Source organism: Parasteatoda tepidariorum, chromosome 4, assembly GCF_982258835.1.
Source record: "Parasteatoda tepidariorum strain Cologne lab strain chromosome 4, Ptep-v5.0, whole genome shotgun sequence".
NCBI classification, from domain to species: domain Eukaryota; kingdom Metazoa; phylum Arthropoda; class Arachnida; order Araneae; family Theridiidae; genus Parasteatoda; species Parasteatoda tepidariorum.
In genome coordinates, this window is record NC_141758.1 from 10,923,104 (window position 1) to 10,949,184 (window position 26,081).

The 26,081-nt window shown below is 33.2% G+C and overlaps 1 protein-coding gene and 2 long non-coding RNA genes across 3 annotated transcripts; 2 read left to right on the forward strand and 1 right to left on the reverse strand.

Moving 5' to 3' along the window:
• Window positions 1-7,492: 7,492 nt before the first annotated feature.
• On the forward strand, window positions 7,493-16,633 carry LOC147810680 (uncharacterized). The gene is made up of 4 exons (XM_087160468.1): window positions 7,493-7,566; window positions 10,355-11,145; window positions 11,320-13,652; window positions 16,553-16,633. Exons 1-4 carry the CDS (start codon window positions 7,493-7,495, stop codon window positions 16,631-16,633), a joined length of 3,279 nt encoding a protein of 1,092 aa, XP_087016594.1.
• A 5,992-nt stretch (window positions 16,634-22,625) lies between these two features.
• Window positions 22,626-25,845, reverse strand: LOC122269106 (uncharacterized). The gene is made up of 2 exons (XR_006224987.3): window positions 25,278-25,845; window positions 22,626-23,947 (listed from the first exon to the last, which is right to left on the reverse strand). It is a non-coding gene; the product is annotated as an uncharacterized LOC122269106 (long non-coding RNA).
• LOC139427198 (uncharacterized) lies at window positions 23,324-23,721 on the forward strand. The gene is made up of 2 exons (XR_011638334.2): window positions 23,324-23,558; window positions 23,616-23,721. It is a non-coding gene; the product is annotated as an uncharacterized LOC139427198 (long non-coding RNA).
• Window positions 25,846-26,081: the final 236 nt, after the last annotated feature.

Sequence of the window (26,081 nt, forward strand, 5' to 3'; positions counted from 1 at the left end):
TCGAGCATGAGCATGTGTGCAATTTCGTATGTGTATTTGGCTTGCTGATATATTCCAGTATGCTGATAGTTTGTATTATAGCAGCGACGTTCTTATAAAAGCCATATTGTTGAAACATCTTTGCCAGGCTTAGAAAAAGTATAATACCTGTCCCCCCCCCCACTCCTTGGGAAGGTATTTATTTTTAACGCAAGAGTGAAAGATGTTTGTGAGAAGGCTAATTTTTTTTATAAATTTTGATCATAAGATCTTAAAGATGTCAATACAAGAAAATAGAACTTTAAAGAAAATCTATTTTATTATCTACCGATTTGCTCTATAAAATATATTTTTTATTCAATGTTTTTTTTAATTTTTGAGTTAGACTTGATTAACCCAGCACGAGTGGTAAATACCAGAATGGCCGGGTATTTACTTTAACAGTATTCATTAGTGTTTATTTTCCTATTTTACTTTAATTTTACCCATTTACACGTACTTTTTAATTCCTGTAATTTTGTTGTTACCTAATAATGGCAAAGTGCCATTTTTTTTTCTCAAGAACTATATTTTGCACTGCAAACTTTATTTTTGTCATGTATGTTTCTTAGTATCATTTCAGGATGAATTCGAAAAGGGCCGTAAGGCCTCAGATCCCCAGTTCCAATAAAACGAACGAAGGAACGAACTTCAGAACCGATCTTAAAGTAACTAAAACTTAAATTTGAATTAATTAAATGTTCTCATTAATTAGTGCAGCAGACAATATTTTAAGAAACACAATCAGTCAAAAATAGAGCAATGTGAAGAGACCCAGGGCTTTGTAAGGGAGCCCCATTCTGAGATCGATACAGAGTCGACTAGAAGAACAAAATTGAAGAAGAATCTTAACAACGAAGCGAAAGAAAGCACTGACTGATCCCCTCTTACGAACCAGGGCAGCTGCTCTCCTTCAGATTCTCCCCTCCCCCCCAGCCGGAGATCTGAAATTCTTCATCGTCTGAAACGGCGGAGGAGAATCTCAGTAAAACTAAACTCCCATCTCAAAAGAAAATGTCCTTCCAGTCAAGAACGCCAAGTTTCTCATCCGCGGTCTTCCAGATGATTTTAATACCGACGAAATTTCCCTTGAAATGAGGAAATTGGATATAGAAATCTCCAAAGTTCAAGAAGAGAGTGAAAGAAGCCTATAGGCCACTTCCCGTTTACTTAGTCGTCACACCTCTCTTGGCCAATCAGACGAAGATCTACTCCATTCCAAGTATTAAACCGATCCCGATCACCGTAGAGAGATTTCGTTGTGGCCGGATACCGCCTCAACGAAATTGCTCTGAAAGCCCAAAAAGCATGAAGTGTGCCAAAGGATACTACTCTTACCAGAACAAGAAATCCCGAGATGCCCCACCAAAGTGTTGCAACAGTCTGAAAGCACATACCTTTAACTTATCTGGGTGCGAGGATCGCCCCAGCAGAAAGAGTCCACGAGCTAAAGATTCTTCATCAGCTGCATCAGCACATCGACTTGTTTCCCTCAATGAAGGAAGTCCAGGATTTCCTAAAGAATGAGGAAGTGCTTTGCCTTCTTCAAACTATTCTCAAGCGGACCTCCCCAGCTCAATAAGGACCTGATTTCAAATGAAGCTCTACTTCTTTAACCCCTTGGGGACGGGTGATTCAGAAATGCATTCGTACAAAATCAGAATCAAGTTGTAATTAAATAAAAAACGGTAATTTAAATGTAGTCGTTGCTGATTTGACAGACTTACTTTGCTTTTACTTTAATTATTGTTAGTTTAATCATATATATATATATATATATAATCAATGTTAGATCAAAGTATAACTAAATAGTTTTATTTTGAACAAAGTAATGGTGAATTAAATAAATCAAACAATTATAACTCCGCCCACAAATAAACTACTAAAGAAATACTTTGATTACCAGTTTTATATATTTACCCTGATTGATACGGTTTTATGCTGTCACATATTTGTGACAGTCGGCGCGAAAGGGTTAAGGACTCAAAATTTTTAGTACCTCCACTTCAGAACTTTCATACATAGACATATTAGGTACTTCATAGTATATGTGAACCTAGAGTCGACGAATCGGTAAGAGGCGCTATGCCGCGATTTCCAAAATATCCAGCATTTGAGTTAGCATTCAGAACCAACCTTCATGATTAAAGTACCAAAACTTAAATTTGCATTAATTAATTGCACTCATTAATTATTGCAGCAGAAACATAATGCATATAACCGCACATTTTTTATTCAGTTTCCTTTCCGTGAAATTCGAACTCTGTCCAATTCCCATGGTATGATCAGGAAAAGCGATCAAAAGTTTAGTTCTCTTAATTTTACTTTTTACGCGTTTTAGAATATCCCGATAAATTTTCAAATCTCATCGAAACATTTTACACACAGTTAAAAAATTCGTTTATCCAAAGATTATTCTACACAAAAGTTAGCCTTAAATAATTATCTATCATTTATTATTATTTTTGTGAAAACGTTTCAAAAATTTAGAATTGTTAGGAATATAAATTATGGTAAAAATCACACAAATCTCGGTCATCTGTAGTAATAAATCGATGATGAGGAGTAGTGAGGAGGAATGGAGATGAATATGAATTATAAAATCATTTTAGGAAATGTAATTTTAAATAAATAAAAAATACTGCTTCCTTTTACGTGACTAATGTTGCGAAAGAAATGAGGTGGCTCAAATTTTAAAAACTACCGTTTCAGAAAATAAAATATATTCTATATACATATTAATATTGCGATTTTAACTGCTTTTTAATGATCAACACTTATTCAAATATGGGTATTTGCTAGCAATACATTTTGCTGGTAGATACTGAAAATAAAAACAGGAAAATATTTCGGAATGCTATTTAATTGTAGTGACTGGACAATTACTGCTACTCATTTGTATTGTCGCCACGAGACAAAAGTAATAATGTTGCATTTCTTATAATAATTTATACTTTCAATATGTCAAATTACGAAAAAATGAAAAAAAACTTAACTAAAAATAACTTTGATTTTGATATTACTAGAAATTATTTTTTTACAAAGCTGAGCAAGTTAGCATTTCTGATCATCTAAAAAAAAATATGCTATAAAATTTACAAATTTTTATCTCTTTTAATAAAATTTTAATCGTCGCCACTTTTTGTTTTTTTAACCACCCGTGGCAAACCTGGAAATACATACTATTTAAAAAAGAAATAAAATCATATTTTGTAATAAATAATTATTTATAACAGACTCATAATTCGCATTTAATGCATAAAGTATTTGGTTTTAACATTATCTTTTTTATTTTTATTGCAAAAAAAAATATAAAAACTCTGAATAACATACGAACTAATGATCGGAATCAGACTTCCGATCGTTATTGCACCTATTAATTAGTTCAGCAGACAATATTTAGGAAAAAAAATCAGTCATATAACCGAACATTTTTTGTTAAGTTTCTTTTCCTTCGAATTCAGGTCAGGAGAGCGATCGAAAGCTTAGTTCTTTCAATGTTATTTTCTGCGTGTTTTGCAATATCCCGATGAATTTTTAAGCGCATCGAAACATTTTATACACAGTTATAAATGTTGTTTACCAAAAGATTATTTCATGCAAAAAATAGCTTTTATTAATTATTTATAATTCATTATTATTTTTGAGAAAACGTTTAAAAAAGAATTTTGAAGTTTTAGGTATATGAGTAATTGAATCATTTTAAGAAATGTAATTTTAAATGAATATAAAATTATTGCATCTTTTTACGTGACAAATGTTGAGACAGAAATACAGTGCTTCAAATTTTACAAACTACCTTTTCAGAAAATAAAATATATTTAATAGATATTTTAATTTTTTTTCAATTTCTACAGTAAATTATCCTTGTAACTATAACTTTAATACTGGTATATATTAGCAATACTTTAGGCTGGCGGATACTGAAAATGCACCAATTATTCGGTGCTTCGGTGCACCAATTATTAGTTTCCGCAAGGTAAAGTAGATATTGCTGAATAATTTAAAAAAAAAAAAAGTAAACTCCTCCCCAAAACTGGCTATAACTGAAAAGGGTTTACTACCAACCTTTCCTCTTTTCCGTCTCGCTTTCACCCCTGGTTGGCATTTATCGGGATATAGGTTGGTCTTCCACTTAAAGCACCATGTTGCTATACCTTTAATTTTCTCTCTGAAATAAATCAAGTGCAATGGGGTGTCTGATTGATTTTGTGATAACTACGGTGTCATTGAGACACAGAGATTGTCGTTTAAGGCTTTCCTCTTGGTTTTCTTTTCTTTTGATGGGGAAAATCAGCATTGATAAGAGACTAAAGCTGCCTTAAAGAACATTACCTTGAGGCAAGCCGGCTTTAATGTTTCTGTATGAGGAGTAAGTATTATTAATTTTGATTCGGGATTGACGATAAGTGAAATATGAGTTTAGGCTTAGTAGGAGATCATCAGGAATAACCATGAAAATAATTTGATTGTAAGTCCCCTTATGCCACACTCTATCTAACGCCTTAGTGACGTCAAGCATGAGCTGTAGTGTAGTTTCGTACTTGTATTTGACTTGTTGATGCATTCTAAAATGTTGATGTTTTGCTTTGTAATAGAGAAGCGTGTACGGAAGCTGTTTCGTTGTTTGGGAATGTTCTAAGATAGGAAAGCTTTGCTGAATCATCAAGTCGCTGTTGAATAACTTTTTATTTTCGAAATTTTTTTAAAGCATTGTAAGAAGGCTGTAGGGGTGTTGATTCTCAGGAGATCCAGCATATTTACCAGTTTCAGGAAAAAGAATATTATATACGATATTTTTTTACTCATGAGGAATGTATATATTTTTAAGGCAAGGTTATTGTGGAATGGCTGATTTTGTTATGAGGCAAAATTTCAATCACTAGATTTTGAGGTTGCATCGTAACCAGGTGTTTTCCCATTTTTGAATTATGTTAATACCTTCTATATCGGTAGTTAGTTAAATAGAAGATGGAGTATCGAAATTTATGTTAAGATCTTCTTGTAAGTTTCATATACAAACTTGTTAGTACCGGGGCAGGAAATACGTCAATTGGATTCGAATTGCTCTCCCAAAACGTTGGCGAAAACTTCGATTCTATCATGATCAATGTTCACTTTTCCGTTTTCCTCATTAAGAAGAAAATTGTTCAAAGAAAATATTTTGAGTTCTCTGCTCTGGTCATTCTCCAAATATGTTAAGATTATTGAATTTTCTTCATCGTCTTCAGTATGCATCTCTTCAGTTTTAAGACTATTAAGTTTTTCATGACAAAGATCATTGCGATGTGAAGAGCACTTCTTTTTCCTTTGTTAGCGTAACGACCTAAGTAGTTATCAAAAGTAGTTTTTTTAGGTCGGAATTGAAAACGCATTTGTCATTATATCCGATTTTATTTTTGGCTTAGATTGAGTTCTCTTATGTGATTAGGAAACTTATAGTTATCTATATTGATGCGAAGGAGTTCATTTGCATCATCACGCGCATTTGAAGAAGCAATTCAAAGAACCTCAATTGAAGAACTGATGTTATCATCAGTTGAGGTAATATTTTGATCAGTGTTAACTATACGAAGATTATTGCGGAGAAGAAGCCAATAAGTTTTTTTCAGAAGATATTCTGTTCTTTACTTTTCTATGTTAGTGGTGATCCAAACAGGGCAATCTGATGCCCACTCAGGAAAATTAAGCCCACTCTTAAAACGCATCGCCACGAGACAGCAGTAATAATGTTGCATTTCTTATGATACTTTATATTTTCAATATGCCAAATTACAAAAAAAATGATAAAATAAACTTAAATAAATATAACTTTAATTTTGATATTACTGGAAACTATTTTTTTACAAAGCTGAGCAAGTTGGCATTTCTGGTAACCTAAACAAATATGCTACTAAATTTGAAATTTTAATCGTCACCACTTTTTACTATTTTAGTCACCCGTGGCAAGCTTGGAAATGCGTACTACATACAAAAAAACATATTTTGTAATAAATAATGATTTATAACAGGCCTCATACATTGATTTGATGCATAAAGTGTTTAGTTTTAGTTTTTATCTTGTTTGTATCTTGTTTTTGTTGAAAAAAATAAGAACTCTGAATTCTGATTATGAACTAATAATCGGAATGAGACTTCAGAACCGATCGTAATGATTCAAGAACAAGAACTTAAATTTGCATTAATTAATTGCACTCATTATTTAGTGCAATAGACAATATTTTAAGAAACATAATCAGTCATATTACCGCACATTTTTCATTAAGTTTCTTTTCCGTCAGAATCGAATTCTGTAGAAATGGTCCCAATAGTATGGTCAGGAGCGCGATCAAAAGTTTAATTTTCTAAGTTTTATTTTTTGCGTGCTAGGAAATATCTCGAAGAATTTTTAAGCTCATCGAAATATTTTATAAACAGTTATAAAATTCGTTTACCAAAGATTATTTTATGCAAAAGGTAGCTTTAAATAATTATTTATCATTATTTTTGTGTAAACGTTTCAAAAAATTTTGAATTCTAAGGTACTTGAATAATTAAATCATTTAAAAAAAATATAATCTTAAATAAATCAAGAAACGCGACAGATGTTGAGATAGAAATGAGATAATTCAAATATTATAAACTACCGTTTCAGAAAATAAAATAAATTAATTATTGCTTTTAATTTTGCTAACATTAAGGTTACAACTGTAAATTTTGTGGAAATTAATAAAGGTATCCTAAAGCAATAAATTTTGCTGGTAGATACGGAAAATAAACTGAAAAAAATATTTTTCAATATCTGCTACTTAATTGAAATGATTATAAATTTTTTAGTAAGAATTTATGATATTCTGCGTAAATCATCCTCATTTGAAACATTCTAGATACATTTGTTTGGTGGCGAAAGACATAATCTCAACATTTAAATTTATGCGAAATGTTTTCCCAGTGGTAATAAACTAAAGCAAAATTTCTTTTAAAAAAATTTAAGAGTTGGCATTTATCAGAATAAAGGTTGGTCATCCACTTAAAGCACCATGTTGCTATGTCTTTATTTTTTTTCTAAAATAAATCAGGTGCAAGGGGGTGTCTGATTGATTTTGTGATAACTACGGTGTCATTGGCATACAGAACAGTGTCGTCTAGGTTTTACTCTTGGTTTTTTTTAAAATTTTTTTTATGGGGGAAGTCATCAAAGTTTAGAACAGTGATTCTCAACCACTATGTCGCGGCACTTTTCTGTGACGCCAAATTCTTAAAGTGTGTCGCCAAATTTTAGAAATGTATATAGTAAAAATTATAATGCTTTTTTTATTACGAGTAAAGTTTAAATTAAAGAAAAGTACTTATATATGTTTGAATATTTGAAGCACATGTTAAAGAACTGAATGGGGATGTATTAGTTACACATTTTCTTTTTTTGCATCGAGAAGCACTTGTTACAAAATATTTGCCATCAGAATTTAAAATAGTTCTGGAACAATGTGTTAAAATGGTTACTTATATAAAATCAAGACCATTAAAAAGTCGCTTATTTAGTAATTTATGCCAAGCTATGGAAGATAAGTACGAATCCTTGTTACTGCATACGGAAGTTAGGTGGTTGTCCAGAGCAGTGGCGCGCAAACTAGGGGTCGCCAAATTTTTATGAAATGCATTATCCCTGCATGCTGCATACCATACAGTGTACATATAAAGAGTGAAGCAATGTCATTCCCTGTTTAATTGCAATTTCATGCTGTCCACTCTTTCTGATGGTGCTGCAGCATTAACAGGTTCGAATAAAGGGCTCAGAGGCTTAATTCAGAAGGTGGCGCCTCATATGGTATTTAATCACTGTATGATTCAGAGGCAAGCTCTTGTTGCAAAAGATATGGATGAAGAGTTGCACAACGTATTACAAGACGCTGTTAGTTCAATTAACTACATGAAATGCAACAGCCACAGCAGCCGTCTCTTTTCAATACTTTGGAATGAGATGGGCTCAACGTATGAGAGATTTACTGTTACACACCGAAGTCAGATGGCTTTCACGTGGGAAAATACTACGACGGATATTTGATTTAAGAAATGAAGTGTACACGTTTTTAATCAAAAAGAAACATAGATTGGCAAGTTATTATATCAATGAAGTTTGGCTAGGGAAGCTGAGCTATTTAGTTGATATTTTCGAAAAACTTAACGACTTAAATTTGAGCTTGCAGGGTGAGAATTCAACTATCATAACTGCAGCCAGTAAAATTCAAGCTTTTAAGAATAAGCTTAGTCTGAACTAAACTGACTTAAACTGAACTGAATAAAAACAACACCATGTTCCCTTGCTTTAACGATTTTATCAAGGAAAATAATATAGATATATTTACATTTAAACACATCATTTCCAATCACATTGAAAAGTTAAAGAAAAAATTTTCGAGAAGATTCGAGGATTTTCCTGAAAATCTTGCTTGGATTCGTGATCCATTTTCCTTTGACATATGCAGTTCAACTCTTCAAATTAGTGAGAACTACTGAGTCGAAATCAATTTAAGACTCAGCCTTGACAAAAATTTTGGCTATCCGTGGAAAAACAATATCCCATTTTATGCAAGAATGCCATCAGAGTGTTAATACAATTTGCATCAACGTATTTATGTGAAACTGGATTTAGCAAACTAGTTTCAATAAAAACTAAATACCGCTCGTGTTTAAACCCTGAAGATGATATGCGAATTGCAATTAGCAACATACATCCAAACATCGAGGAGATAATTAGAAACTTGCAGCCACATACATCTCATTAAAGGGCAATTTACTGATTTTTGTGTTATACAAAAAGTATTTTCTTAAAATTATAAATAAAATCAAAGTCAAAGTTAAAATTATAAATAAATCGAGTCAAATATGATGATGTTTTCATTCGATGAAACGAAAGAAATGCGCGAAATATACATCTTATTTGTGAACATTTATCTCTAGGAGTCGCCAAAAATTTTCTCTCTACTAAAGGGGTCACAGTCGAAAAAAGTTTGCGCACCACTGGTCCAGAGGAAAGGTTTTATCTCGTGTACTGGAATTAAAAGACGAAATGAAAATGCTTTTTGACCCCAAAAAACAAAAATTATAATGTTGTTCATTTGTTGGAAGATAAAATATGATGAGCTAAACTTGCTTACTTATCAGATATGTTTTTATTTTCAATAACATAAATTCAAGTATGCTAGGCCCGAAAGAGAATATATTAAACTCTGTTGAGGTTTGAGTTCGAGATTAGTTAGATAGTTTGAGTTTCCTGTGCTGGCAACATCTTATTGTTTTATATTCTTTTTGATGTAAATAAAAGTTAAGTTTTCAGTTTGTTCTACGTGACTTTCAGTCTGATTTGCTCTCAACAAAATCCAACATTAGATATAATAGAATGCGAAAGATACACAGAATATGCTCATTTGGCGTTATTTAATTTCAAAAGAACAGTGAATCGGAACACGAATTCAATCTCTGAAACATCGCCAACAGCTGCCAATATAAATAATTTTTCAGCTTCGCCTTCAAATGTTACAGTAAAGTTGCCTACAATAAAAATAAATACGTTTTACGGCGAAATTGAAGAATTCCATAGTTTTTGGGAGCGTTTTGAAAACTGTATCGACAAAAACGAAAGTTTATCGCTGATTGACAAGCATGTTTTTTTGCGGGGATATTTAGATGGAGAAGCAAAACGAATAGTTGATGGAATTAATATAACTGCAGAAACATATGCAACAACAAAGAATATTTTGAAATCGAAATATGGCGATAAAGATAAAATAATACAGGCTCATCTCGATTATTTAGAAAACCTAAAACCTGTCAAAAATCACTCTCCAGCAGCAATAAATGAGTTATATATTGATTGTAATCGAAGAATACAGGCTTTAGATGCTTTAGGAGAAAAAACTCAATCATACGGAAGAATTTTGGCTCCTAAAATACTTGGTGTTTTTTCTCACGAAATCTGTCGTAACTGGATTGTACATGCCAAACGTGAAAATTTTGGTGAAAGCGATATTTCAAAATTAATGAAATTTTTATCAGAAGAGGTCGAGGGATCAATTACTGCAAGTAATATTAAAGGTTCACTAGCTCCAGACTATCCTATTAAATCTTCCTTAGAAAATTTTAATGTGAATTCTAAATCAGTTACCAAAAGTAAAATAATGTCACCCTTTTGTCCTTTCTGTGAAACTGTCGGACATTGGCCTCAACAGTGCAATGTTGTAACGGACATAGACGCGCGCATACAGAAATTGAAGACTAGTGATAGATGTTTTTTGTGCACTAACCGAGGACATAACAAAAAAAATTGCCCTCGTAGAGAAAAATTTAGCTGTTCCAGATGCAAGAGAAAACACCATACATCAATATGCAAACCTCTAACCAATGAGCAGCCTGCGGCTACATCTACAAACAAAATTGATGTATCGCCTTCCAGTTTCGTTCATTTGCAAACTGCACGAGTTTTCATAACTGGGCCCACTGGCATTACAAAACTGACACGTTGTCTATTGGATGGTGGAAGTCAATCTAGTTTCGTTTCTTCTAATCTTGTGGATACTTTAAAACTTCCAGTAATTTCAACCAGACATTTGGACATTCAAGCCTTTGAATCCCCAGCTAATGTTGGCTACATGCGAAGACAAGTCAAATTTCAGTTATCAAGTATCTGGGACAAATCTAAAGTTAATGTTACTGCATTTGAAAGCTCCAACAAATATGCATCACACCTACCTTCATCAACGGATGTTTCACTCTTTGCTAAAAACAAGCGAATGAAACTTGCTGATCCAGATGATTCATTGTCGAACTTACCAATTGAGATTTTAATCGGTGCATATTACTACTGGATTGTTATGAATTCTGAAGCGCCAGTCAGGTTGTCGGATTCTCTGGCCTTGGTCCCATCAAGTTTTGGTTGGGTACTTAGTGGAACTCGATCACACGCAACAGTTTCCTTCATTTCAACGGTTCATAATGTTGATGTGGATACTTCAACTCAGGAATTAGACAATGTGGTACGAGATTTCTGGAACTTAGAGAGCATTGGCATACAACCAACACAAGAAAAAATAAGTCCTCACAACTCTGAACTCTTAACGAACTTTCATCAATCTTTTGAAATCATCGATGGTAGAAGAGTTGTAAAATTGCCTTGGAAACCAGAAGTTCAACTTTCGTCGAACAATTATGAAGTCGCAATTCAACGATTTAAATCTTTAACAAGGAAAATGCATGCAAATTTAGAATTCAAAGAAAAATATATTGAGCACATGCAAGATTACATTGATAAAAAACACGTTGAAGTCGTCTCAGAAACACATAATGAGGAACGTTTATATTACTTGCCCCATCACGCTGTAAAGAAAATCACAAATGGAGAAACTAAGTGGCGTATAGTTTTTGATGCATCTTCACATTCTCCAGGTCACCCATCTTTGAACGACGCTCTTGAAGTAGGACCAAATCTTCTTCCCGATATCTTAGCCACATTGTTGAGATTTAGACTTTCTAAAATAGCAATCACTAGTGATGGGCGACAAGCATTTCTGCAGCTGATTCTAGCAGAAGAAGACAGAGATGCAACACGATTTATTTGGTACAATACTACATATACTCCTGATGGGAGACTCTGCACTGAAGATAACATTGTAACTTACCGATTCACTCGACTTCCATTTGGACTCGTCTCTAGTCCATTTTTATTAGCAGCTTCTCTTCGTGAATTGGCTACAAAACACAAACAAGCATATCCTACAGCAACTAGACACATTGAGAATAACACCTATATGGATGATTTTGTAACCGGAACGTCTACGGATACTGAAGCTCTGATTCTTTACCAAGAACTGCAGCAACTTACATCACTTATTAGCCTACCATTAGACAAATGGACTACAAATTCTAAGATTTTGAAAGATATGTGGAAACAAGAAAACGTCTCGTTTAAGGATATCACGCAAGTCTTGGGTGTTAAATGGGATACTAACAGTGATGTTTTTCAAATTGATGTGCAGACAAAAATTGTTCAAGCATGTAAAGAACCAGTTACAAAACGCTTACTACTGAAGTTGATGTCAAAGTTTTACGATCCTCTAGGCTTGTTTGCTCCAGTTACAGTAGTTGTGAAGATATTGTTTCAAGATACATGGCTTAGTGGTATTCAGTGGGATGAACTATTACCTCCATCTGTAGCACAGCAGTGGCACAAGTGGATAAATGAATTACACTATCTGAATGAAACATGCATCCCAAGATGGATTGACTTTTCCGAAAATTCCAACGTTACCATACATGTGTTTTGCGACGCTTCGGAACGTGCATATGGTGCTTGCTTATACGCTCGTCACGCAGATGATATTTCTACAGAGATCCATCTCATTTGCAGTCGAAATAAACTAGCCCCAATCAAAAGGGTCACCCTTCCGAGACTTGAATTGTTAGCTGCACTACTAGGAGCTCGCCTACTCCGATACTTTTGCAGGGAAACGAACATGAATTCCCACACTGCCATACTATGGAGTGATTCTACTGTAGCTTTAAGTTGGATAAAGGGAAATCCTAACCAGTGGAAAACATTTGTCTGCAACAGAACAACAGAAATCCTTCAAAACACTACTTCAGCACAATGGCGCCACTGTCCCGGTACAGATAACCCAGCGGATCATCTTACTCGTGGTACCTTTCCATCACAGTTATCGATTTTAGAATCTTGGTGGCACGGCCCGAAATGGCTAAAACATGATCCAGAAACTTGGCCTATCAAAGTTTTATCTATACGTACACAACCTTTAGTTGAAGCTGAATCACGAAAAACCAAATTTCAATCCTCCTACGTTGCAACTACAGAACCCATCATAGATATATCTCGTTATAGTTCTTATACGAAACTTCTTCGTGTGACTGCCTGGATACTACGTTTTGTATACAACTGTAAGACTCAGCAACGCATAACTCATGAACTAAATTGTAATGAAATAGAGAAAGCTAAGAACTATTGGATACAAACTGTACAGAATCAATGTTTCTCAGCTGAAATAAATGCCTTAAAAGTTGAACGTCCCCTGCCGAAAAAATCCAAAATTTCCTGCTTCAATCCCTTTCTCGAAGATAATTATTTGCGCCTTGGGGGAAGGCTGCAATTTTCAAACATTTCATCTGACACTCGACACCCTTTATTGCTCTATGGTAAACACTATTTTGTCCACCTTTTGATCCAGCATACCCACATACGACTTCACCATTTAGGCGTGCGTATAATCCTGTCCGAGTTACGTTCAACCTTCTGGATTTTAAGAGGACGTCAAGCTATAAAGCAAGTTATTCACAAATGCCTACCTTGCAAGCTGTCCAAAGCGAAATACGGAAAACAAATCGAAGCTCCTTTACCTCCTGAAAGAGTTGTCCCTTCTGCTCCATTTACTACCTCAGGAATTGATTTTGCTGGACCCGTGGACATTCGATGTTTGAAATCAAGAGACACAGCCTACATAACACTATTTACTTGTGCAACAAACTTGCATGAAGGACGAGATGGAAAAATAAGATCCTGTGAGCTGAGAGTTAATGGTCACAATATAACCCGTCCGGTAGCTCTGGTCATCCCCCTCGAGGTCGACCAGGGTGGGGAGGATGTTGAGGTTTGAGTTCGAGATTAGTTAGATAGTTTGAGTTTCCTGTGCTGGCAACATCTTATTGTTTTATATTCTTTTTGATGTAAATAAAAGTTAAGTTTTCAGTTTGTTCTACGTGACTTTCAGTCTGATTTGCTCTCAACAAAATCCAACAAACTCAACAGATAAACTGGTGGGATTCCAAAAACAAATAACTTTATGGAAGAATAAAGCTTAGGAAGGATATTTGAAAAAATTTGAGTCAGTCCCAAAAGATTTTAATAAAACTATTCATGAAATTAGTGTTGACTATTTGATAACATTAGAGGAGAGAATTAATCATTATTTCCCTAATTTAGATTTAAAAAAATTTTGAATGGATTCGTAATCCATTTGTGATAACGAATACTTATGTTTTTGAATTAACTTTGAATGAAGAAGAAGAACTAATTTTGCTTTCTAACAATCGAGAATTTAAATTTAAAATATTTGGAAAAATCAATTAATTCATTTTGGATTGACATTAGACGCGATTATCCATGATAGCCAAAAAAGCATTAAAAATATTATTACAATTTTCTACATCTTATTTGTGTGAATGCGGGACTTTCAGTATTAACCAACATAAAAACGAAAAAAAGATCGAGACTGCTAAATGTAGTAACCCTTAACCCTTTCGCGCCGACTGTCACAAATACGTGACAGCAAAAAACCGTATCAATCAGGGTAAGAAGATAAAACTGGTAATCAAAGTATTTCTTTAGCAGTTTATTTGTAGGCGGAGTTATAATTTTTTGATTTATTTAATTCACCATTACTTTGTTCAAAATAAAACTATTTAATTATACTTTGAATTAACATTGATTATATATATGATTAAACTAACAATAATTAAAATAAAAGCAAAGTAAGTCTGTCAAATTAGTAACGACTACATTTAAGTTACCGTTTTTTATTTAATTGCAACTTGATTCTGATTTTGTACCAATGCTTTTCTGAATCACCCGTCCCCAAGGGGTTAAGACCTTAATAAAGGTTGTTTTTGTAGTACATAATATATTATTTTTCATTCCATATTATTATCATAATAAACTATATTACACAGTGTATTTATTGTTAGGTAAACAACTTTTAAACTTATCTTTTTCTTTGTGGGCCGCCAAATTTTGAAATCGTTAAAAGTGTGCCGCGACAAAAAGAAAAAAAAAGAAAAGGTTGAGAATCACCGGTTTAGAAAGTAAATCTGTCGAAGAATATTAGCTTTAACCCCTTAACTTGTGCGCTTGAGTTTATTCGAGCAGCGTTGTATTTTGTGCTGCTATAATTTTTCTCACTCGAATATAATCGAGAATTGAAAATAACGATGCGAAAGCTAAAGAAAAAAATCCTTTTACTGATATTTAACATTTACATAGGATTGTAAGCTATAACACTTATTTATTCAAGAATAAAATATGCAGCGATGCCAATTTCTCCGAACTGCAAATATATATTTTTAAGTGATAATTTAACAATTGTGATTCTTGGTTGAATAAATTCAGTTTAGTAGATTTTTATCCACCACTATTTCTAAATAATTTGTTGGTTTATATCATTCACCACTTTGCTGTTCTTTTTTGTCACTGTTATGAAAAGTCACAGCAAAACTGTTAGGTGTTAAGAGAAATCGAAGATTTTTTATTCAAATTCAGAACGTTAATGTGCGAAAAAGATGCCTTATACAGGGCTGAAGGTTGATGCATATTAAGACGGAAAAGGGTAAAATCTGGTAACAAATAGTTTTTTTTTCCAGTAATAAAACAGTGCAAGTAGCTACTCAATTTCTTAATGGATTCAATTTATTTATTAAATATCTTTTTCCCCGTGAAAATTCTGAAGGCAAGGCCAAAATTAATTGCAATAAATTTATACCAGCCAACTTTTACGCATTTGGCGTAATATTACATTCTAATGTTTAAAGTGGTAGTAAAATGTATGCTTTCTATTTAATCCTTGCATTTATAAACTAAATTTATAATCGCTTTGATAACCACTAATTTAGAAAAAAATAAGTATATAAATAATTATGGAAAACTATTTTGTTGGGTCCCAAAAGTTCACCAAAAATGTAACCTATGTATCATTTTACTACCAATCGGTAAGAATCATCCTGAAATTGATTAAAAGTTGGCAGGTGCTCCGGACACGTCAAAACAATTAAAAAAAAGTGGTAAATAACTACAAACTGAATTTTGCAAACATTTGGCTAACTTAGCTTGCTTTTCAAAAGGTATAGCACTTGCCATAAGTACTATATAGTGGTGAATTATGTAAGCCTACGAATTATTTAGAAATAGTGACGGATAAAAACCGACTAAATTGTATTTATTACATCAAAAATCACAATAGATAAACTACCACCTAAAAATATATATTCGCTCTCCGGAGCAAGTTGGCATCTCTGTAAAATTTTTATTGTTAAGACAGACTTCCTCCTCCAGAAAATTATGTATTACTGTTATGGTTCTACCACTTCTAAAATTTTTCTAGGACCGCAGAAACTTAATCTTGTAAACGAAGTAGTTTTATATCTATGCTAAAATTATAAAATAAATCTTGATAGAGTTACGGATACTTTATTTTTCTCGAAAAAAACGCTAGAATGAAATGTCTTTCCAGAGAAGGGTTTTCTGCCATGTATTAATGTACATTTTCGTATGAGAACATAAATATCTTTGTCATTGCAACTAAAAACACCCGAAATGCCTTTTTTAACTCCATGGGATCGGGTGATTCATGAAAGCATTCGTAGTAAATCCGAATCAGGATGGAAATAAATAAAAAAAATGTTGAAGGTGTAGGCGTTGCTAATTTGACAGACTTACCTTGATATAACTTTAATTTTTGTTAGTTCTATTATACATATTTTTTGACAGTCGTTTTGACAGACAGCACGTTTTTTTGACAGTCGCCTAGAGAGGGTTAACACTTTGCGTGGTCAACTCGCCAACTCCATCGGACAAGATTGAAATTACTTGCCAATTAATCGACTTTTGATCCTGAAACTTGCTTTCCCGTATGGTACACGGATTTGAATGATGAAAGGTAATGTGCACCATGATATTCCAAAAATTAAAAAACTTCAAATCTTCAGAAATAATGTAAGTACACTCTATAACAAAAAATCGACGTATCAAGAAAGAGTAGTCTGATTGACACGAAAATTGGCGAATAGGAAGACACTGTACAGAATAGTAAATGATTAAAATTTCAGAACAATTGAATAATTTATTGCAGAGTTACAGTAACAAGTTCAATAAGGTGTTGACCCACCTCTAGCCTGGATACAGGCTGCCACACGGCGTGGCATAGACCGATAAAGCACCCGGATGGTCTTTTGCGGTATTTCCTGCCAAATTCGATCCAATTGTCGAACGAGATCATCAACATTCCGTGCCAGATGCAATCGCCTTCTTATCATATCTCAGACATGATCGATGGGAGAGAGATCTGGTGATCTTGCAGGCCAAGGAAGAGTTTGACAAGCTTTCAGGCAGTTCATAGCAACAAGTGCCGTATGTGGTCTGGAATTGTCCTGCTGAAGAACCAGCCCAGGCTGCAAAAGGAACAGTAGCAAAACAGGTCTTAGGATGTCGTCGAAATACCGCTGTGCAGTAAGTGTACCTCTAATGTCGACCAAAAGGGTCCGGCTGTCAAAGGAAAAGGCACCCCAGACCATAATGCCTTGCTAAGGGCCGGTGTGGTGTGCATTAGTGAAGGCAGGATCCCCCCTCTGCCCTGTGCGTCTCCAAACACGTCTTCGATGATCGTCAGGGCACAGTAGGAAGCGGGATTCGTCGCTAAAGACTATACGTCCCCAGTCGGCATTCCAGCCCGATCGAGTCATGCACCACTGTAATCTGGCTCGGCAGTGTGCAGGCGTGAGTGGCAGATGGCGTAACGGTCGCCGCGAGCGTATATTTCGCTCTCCCTACCGTCTGTGAGTGGTCATGGTGGACACTGGTGTTTGGGTTGAACGTCTGATGGTTGATAGAGATGAAGAAGGCGCTGTGACAGCTGCTCGGACAATCACTCTGTCTTCACGGTCGACCGCTTCCCTAGGCCGACCGCTACCATCGGGACGCTGAACTTTGCCATTTTCAACCCATCCTTGCCAGCATCTTCGAATCGCCGCATCGTTTCGACTCAAGTGACGAGCGATTCTCCGATTTGTCCTACCGGCCTCTTTCAATCCAATGACACGACCACTGTCAAACTCTGAAAGTTGCTCGTAATGAGCGCGAATCCTGCAGCGAGGCATTTTGTTGAAAGGTAATCTGAATCGCAATTAAACCGAAAGTTTTAACAACCGTTGAAGAACTGCTCCTTATTACGTCTCCTGGATGTGCAGTTCCGATGCGTCAGAGATCAAACTATTCGTTCATTGGACACCAAATATTAATCATTTGCATATCTGTTTAAAAAATTCATGCATACGAAATTTCAAAGCAATCGGATGATTGCTTCTTGGTACGTCGATTTTTTTGTTATAGAGTGTATATAAAAGCCTCAATTTTGATTTTTTTCCCCACCTTCGTTGATTTTCCAATTGCGTGGCAGAATACAGGGTGGTCCCGAATACCTGGTACAAATTTTAAGGGTTGATACAGGACATTGTAACAATCATTTATTGTATAGGAATGTAGGGAAGCGAGTGACGCGGTGAGGCGCAAAGAAAAGGGGAAAATAAAAGAAAAGAGAAATGGCGTTATCGGTTAGTTGCGTTGCCAGTAGAGGTCTGTAGATGTCTAGCCGCCGTTCAACGTATGCCGAATAAGCAGACATGCATGAATGATGCCGATGGCCGTTCAAATGGTAACGGCACAGCAGCGTTGCGAATCAAGTTGTATGTATGTTTCCTGATCTGAATGTATCAAGTTGTATGTGTGTCCTGAATGTATGTTTCCTGATCGACGAATGCTGGATCACAGAATTTTTCCGCGGTTACATCGTCAACTTTGTGAAACAGGTTCGTTCCACTTCACCAGACATGAAGCTGGTCGACGAAGAGCTGTGGCTACAGCCAGTCCAAGCCTGGAAGAAAGCATCTTGAACGTTGTGGCTGATAGACCCGAGTCAAGTGCTGTTGCTCGTCACGTAGGTGTGAGTCATCAGACGGTTTGTAAAGTGTTATACGAAATTCGTTTACATCCCTTCCATTTTCAGCGAGTACAAGCTTTGAATCCGGCAGACTATCCTCTCCGCCTGAACTTCTGTCAGTGGGTGGTACAGCAATGTGCGCTGCAGTCGGATTTCATGATCCATGTACTAATTACAGGTGAGGCGACGTTTACACGCGAGGGTGTCTTTAATGCTCGCATTTCCCAAGTGTGGGTAACCGAGAATACACAAGCAACGAGACCACATGTGTATCAACTTAATGGCAATGTTATCTTACATTTCTGGAACTGGTGTTTCCAGAACTACTGCAGGGTGTTCCGATCGTAGTTCAGGGTTTCCGCTACGGTAGCTTTTTTCGCAAAATGCGAAAAGACCCCTCAAAAATGCTAAAATTCAACAAAGCATTTTCGCATTTTTGCTAAAGGATTTTACTAAATTCCATTAAAAAAAAAAGCTTCCGCGAAAAACCATGACGCTAACATCCATGAAAAAAACTTGATCAAACAAGAAGGAGAAAAAATCTAAATATCTTGAATGAAAATATTACTGATAGATTGGGAGATTTGGATAAAATCGAAATGTTCAATATATTAATACCTAGCAGAATGCCCCATAGTTCGGAAGAATTACAGCATTATGGTGTAAAGGAAATCCGTTGCATTTTCAATTTGTTTTCGGAATCTCCCAGAAAAGATTTTCAGTTTACAGAAACTGAGTTACTTTGTGAATGGGGATTATTTAAACACATCTTAATGCAATGATGTAAAAACATGTCATTTAATGAATTACTTTTATTTTTATATACCAATGATGTGTCTGAACAGTACCCATTAATAACTTCTGTTATAGAGTATTGTGCAACAATACCAATGCACACTGTTGACTGTGAAAGGGGCTTTAGCTGCCTTAATTTGATTAAAACTAATATTCGAAACAGGTTGTTAATCAACCATGTAAACAATTTGTTAATGATTAATATTGAGGGCCCTGAAAGTGCATTTATCTTTCAAGAAGCATTTGTAAAATGGGCAAACATGAAAGAAAGGAAGATTGTTAATTATAAACCAAAATGTTTTGATAAACAATAAATGTGTTTTTTGTTGTTGTAGGTATTCTTTTTGATATTCTTGTACATTAAGCTATTCTTTGTCAGATAACTTACAGTACTTGTTTGATATAAAGTAATTTTATAAACCTAATAGCATTTTAGCATTTTGCTAAAACTTTTTTTCAGATTTTAGCTTTTTTGCTAATGAATTTTTAGACTCAGCTTAAACCCTGTCGTAGTTGCACGTGGTTTGAGCATGATGGGGTGCCAGACCACTTCAGCACTGATGTACGCACTTACCTGAATGCCACGTTTGAGGTACGATGGATTACGCGTGGTGGACAAGTCCCTTGGCCACCGATTTATCGAGCCTCGATTTCTTTCTTTTCATGGGAACATCTGAAGAATCTTGTTTATGCTATTTCACTTGATTCATACGAGTCTCGTTTTTCGAATATCTGAAGCTGCTGTACGTGTGCGGGAAATACTTACCACCTTTGAAATCGCTCTAGCGACACTGTCAAGCATGTATCGTTACTGGTGGACGCAATTTTGAACAGTTATTGTAAAGATTGCACCGACGTTTTCCTTTCGTCTCTTATTTTTTGTATTTGTGCCTCACCGCGTCACTTGCAACCATAGATTCCTATACAATAAATGATTGTTACAATGTCCTGTATCTACCTTTAAAGTTTGTACCATGAATTCGGGACCATCCTGTATATGGTTAACGTGAACTGAGGACCAGATAATTTTTAAATGATCCCTTGACAACCAAACTGAACTTTGGGCTCCTGGTCTAGACGATACGTTTAAAAAGAAGTAATTGCTAAATATATTATAATTAGTAAAGGCTACATAATTTAATATTTCGCGAGTTTTAACAAGTTCAATTGTCGATTATTATGTTGACTATTAATTTTTTTTCTGTTAAAGCGTTTCAAAAAATTTTGAATTTATAGGTATATGAATTATTAAACCGTTTTAAAAAATGCAACTTTAAATAAATATAAAAAATAATGTTGACAATGTTGACTTTTTACGTGACAATTGTTGAGATAGTTCAAATTTTAGAAACTATCGTTTCGAAAAATAAAATATATTTATTAAAAAAATTTTATTTTGTTGTAACTTAACTGTCGAAAGATTTTTCCGTGCATCTAATAAAGGTATTTGCTAGCAATTCATTTGGCTGGTGCATACTGAATAGAATAAAAAAAGGGAAATGGTTTGAAGACCTTTTTATTTTTTTAAAGTTGCGATAGTAATGAATAATAAAAAGAACTTTTTGTGAATTCAGAAGATTGGCAGATAAGTATTCTTCTTTTAAATCTGAAAATTTCTTCAGTTCTCGGATAGCTCTTAAAACAGGCTCCTCAATAATTAAAAAGTGGTTCAATTATAAACATAAATATTGATAATTAGGTCTGTCTGAAAGTTCTGTTCGCTAAGAAACACTTATTATTTTCAGATATGCAAAAGGTGCACTTATTCACGCTATTATGAATTACAATTATTCTTTTTTAATTTTCTGATGCATCAGATTTTGGAAAGGAGTTTTGAAATGAAAAAAAAAACTGAACTAAAAATAACTTTAATTTTGACATTACAAGGAAATTTTTATTTTTACAAAGCTACGCCCTGCAAAAAATGACCAATAGAAATCAATAAAAAAAAATTTATTGATCTGTACGGGGAAATGGAACACTGATATCAATAGAGTAGATCAGTACAATGGACTGGTCATGCTATATTGATATCAGTAGAGTAGATCAATACAATGTATTGGTCTATATCAGTAGAATGGACTGATATCAGTAGAGTGTACTGGTCTGTACGGGGAAATGGAACATTGATATCAGTAGAGTGTACTGATCTGTATGGGGAAATGGAACATTGATATCAGTAGAACGGACTGGTCTCTACGGGGAAATGGAACACTGATATCAGTAGAATGGACTGATCTCTACGGGGAAATGGAACACTGATATCAGTAGAATTGACTGGTCTCTACGGGGAAATGGAACATTGATATCAGTAGAATGAACTGGTCTGAACGGGGAAATGGAACATTGATATCAGTCGAATTTACTGGTCTGTACAAGGAAATGAGACATCATGGTCCCATCAGAAAAATAGACTGGTCTAAGTTAGGGAAAACAATATTAATGAAAGCATATTAGATAGGTTTAAACAGGAAAATGCAACATTGTTTATCTTTTTTAATATGCAAGATTTAGCTGAATTGGTCAAATGCTCTGTATGCACCATAGTAAATTTTCTACTAGCTGCAGCCAGTGGAAAATTTAATATAAATTAATAAAATATAACAGGACAGTATAAAAAAATACTTATTTAAAGCATCTAAAAATGTTTTGAATATTTAAACACTGCTTAAGTGGAAGGATAAAAGAATTATATTCTAAAAAAACATACTTCTTTATACCTACACTATGCTAGTTTTAAAGTTAACTTTAATTTCCTTTTCATATTTCCAATTTAATTTTAAATATAATTTATTACTAAATTATATTTTATTGTTTAATATAACTATAAAAATATATAACAATTAACTCTTTATCAAAAGCTATAGTTTGCATTATGTTTATAAAAACAAATTAACTTTTTTTTAAGCTTCTTTATAGTTAATGAAATTTTTTTAAACAATAAATTAAAATGTTAGAAAATTATTGTCAATAATTTTTGAATCTACAATACTACACAAAAAAATGTTTTGGAGATGGATGGATGGATTAGAAATGTTACTTTATAGATAGCCAAAAACCTGACTAAAATAAACAAGTCAATTTATTGTCATTTCAAGACCCCCCCCCCTCCATTGTGTTTGACATAGCATTCTAAGAGTAAAAAGTTTCAATATTTAAGAAAGAAAAAAATGACAGAACAATCTTAAAGTATACCATAGGCTTTAAATCCTTATACACACAAATGATATACCATTTATTTGATTTTTATCTATAGATAGCTTGTGCTAAGCCCTGTACCAAATATGCTAAACTTGAAATTTGGCAAAACAAAAATGTTATTTTGGGGAAAGTATTGACGAATGCTGTTTTCGAACAAAAAGAAACATTTATCCATTCATTGTTCATTTACTCCTCCCCAACAGCAAAATGATTCTTAATTTGTAGTTGCATTTTTATAAAATAATTCAATTTATAATAAATATGCATTTTCCTACAGAAAAAATCAATCATAAAAAAATTTTTAAGATTTACCTTTGGCTCAGAATTTTAAAAACTGGCTAATAATTTTAAATCCTTTGCATGGGTTATGTATATATAGATAGTAATATCATAATTAAAGGTCAGTAATTAAAAAGAGCAGGTAAACAAAGAAAACACAACAACAGCAGCAAAATTATAATGGAAAATCATACTTAATACAATGGGAAATTAAACAGTAAGAATAACCTAATCCAAATTTGCAAAAAATTATAGTTTAAAATGAAATAAAATTAGCATTATTAAGAGAAAATAATAAAACGTCATAGTAAAAGGTAATAATATACAGATAAATTTGCTATACAGAGTGAAGAGTATATTAAGACTCGTGTAATGTAGGTATTTATAAAAAAAGTTCACATGTTTCGCACAGAACTTTTAAATTAAAACATATTTCAAATTTCGAAAAAACCGAATCACACACTCTTTTTCAATTTTCACTACTTAACACAGTCAAAATAATTCAGAGCAATAGTAACGGTTATTTAAAAATAGTATCCGGTAGAAGAAATGTTCTAGTTAAAAAACTTGGCAAAGCATTGCAGAGGAGGCCTAACCAAATCTTTTTCGCAGCATCCACGTCTGGCTCATTCATTATATTTTAGTCTATCACTCTTACAATGGTGGAGAAGATATCATCAAATGGTGGAGAGTAAAAACGAGTGGAGGAAATTAGCAGCAGTATTTGTGAAGTGATCAGCTTTATCATATCCAGAAATGTCGCAATGGCTCAAGGAATAGAAAGTTTGCACTGACCACAGTGCTGACGTAAAATATCCTTAGTGGTAGACGGATCATGACGCCAGACTAACCGTGACATGTTTGCCTGGTTTTCCCCAAATACAAGTCTTGTCATGCATTCCATTCAGCTAGAAATTTTAAACAGAACTTATCAATGTAAAAGTATTTTATTTGAATAAGTTGTTAAAAGTTTTCATCACAATGTATGTACACAAATACATTCATGAAGATTTTATTACATTAAGAATAGGTTTAGCCAAAATAATTTTTAAATTTAATATTATTGATAATTTAATATTATTGAACTAATTTAACACGTTGAATGCCATAGGGGTCACCAGTGACTGGCACTGAGTTTGTTTGTAGCGCCCCAAAGGTCACCAATGAACGGCGAAGCCTAGATTTTTAGAAACGCATAATTAGAATAAATTTTTAATGCTCCTAATTTTTTTATATTATTATCATTACTAAGAAGAAGGTTAGAAGAAATTAGGTTGGAAGAAATTAATGCAATACATACTGAAAAAATCATTTTGGCCAGACGGGCAAGCCGTGTAAAATTAGCGTGGCATTCAACATGTTAAAGAAAAGAAAAAAAAGTTAAATCCAGCTAAGATTAAATTCATAAGAAAGTGTAAGGATTGTTTTTAACCCATAACAAAAATGGAGTAAACAAAGAAAATTTAAATGCAAATAGAAAAGTAATTATTTATAAAAATAACTACTTATAAAAATAATTATTGTTTATAAAAATATTTAATAATTGAAAATTTTTTTTGCATTTGCTTGAACACAGTCAAGACAGAGAAGCAAAAAAATATTTAATTATATCATTTAGTTATACTAATAACATAAATTTAATGTAATTAATTAACTATACTAATAATATAAATTTAGATTACCCAAACATTAAATTGCCTTTCAGAGAGCAAAAAAAAAAATTTCACTGTATATAAAGTTTTTACACATATCTTTACCTTAAAATCAATATATATTTTTTGCAAATATTGTTATCAAGCTTCGCTTCATATTTTTTGGCTACAGTTCAGGAAAAGCATTAAAAATAACAAAAGAATTTGTGTTAACACTTAAAATATAATGCAAAGTTTAAAATTATTATACACAACTAAATAAATAATTAATTTGTTACTAACGATGATATTAATGGGAATTTATGTAAATAACATGTGAACAAAGTGTTTCTATTAAAGTCTCATAAAGAAACCCAGAAAAAAAAACATTAAAAATACTTTCTTCTCATGCAATGGATGGAATCTGTATATGATATACGAGTATATCGTAACCCTACCTATGCATGCACATGCAGTAATAATTCAAGAATAATATACATGTATAGATAGCTTAAAATATCAATAAAACTCAAGCATACGTTTTAATATTTCTGTAACTAACAAAGATGTAAATAAAAGTAAGAAATAAAGAAAAAATTACACTTACTAAAATATTTCTCCCCATAATATGCTTCATTCTTTCCATGACGCTCTATTGTAAACATTGAACGTAAGTCGAAGTAATGTGATTGGCTGTAACTTCAGACTGAGAAACGGAATGAACTGGGGAAAAAGTTGAAAAGGAACTTTCTCAAAATTGGGAATGTAGGCAGCTTGATATGATTTAACGAACGATTAAAACAGATTTAACGAACGATTAAAAGTCGATTCTCGTATTTTGCATGCTCCCCTTTCGTTTCTGAATTAATAACTCCTTTTTGCTTTTATAGATTCAATTGGATTGAATTAACTATGTTTCTACAAAACAAATTTACTTATTTCGTTCAAAAAAGTTTCTTTTGTTTTATGATCTAAATTTATTTAAAACAAATTTCAAAAAGGGACTGAAATTTATAAATTTATGATGGCGAGTTTAATGTTTGAAGGTAAAAAGTTTGAGATTTTACATGAATTTTTAATTTATGTAAATGTATTTCTTTTGCTATGAAGTTGTTTGAAACCTAAAATAATTAATTTATTTTGCGAATAGTTCTAGTTTAGTATAAATTCAATAATAATAATAAATCAATAAAAATTAATAACAACTTATAATAAAATTTAAAGTGATACAATTAATAATATTTTTTTTTTGCCATCATGACTTTGATTAAAATAAATTTTGTAAATTACAAAATAAATAAGTAAATAAATGATAAACTAATAAAAACAAGTTTTATTATTAAATTACTTTTATTATAAAATTACTTTCATTTGAATGACTTAAAGCAGATTTTAAAGTTATTAAAATGTG

Coding starts and splice junctions, on each gene's coding strand:
- LOC147810680 (XM_087160468.1), top strand. CDS start 7,493: ATGGTTACTTATATAAAATCAAGACCATTAAAAAGTCGCTTATTTAGT. Junction 7,567..10,354: donor TGCCAAGCTATGGAAGATAA/GTACGAATCCTT, acceptor TAGCTGTTCCAG/ATGCAAGAGAAAACACCATA. Junction 13,653..16,552: donor AGGGTGGGGAGGATGTTGAG/GTTTGAGTTCGA, acceptor TCGTTTTGACAG/ACAGCACGTTTTTTTGACAG.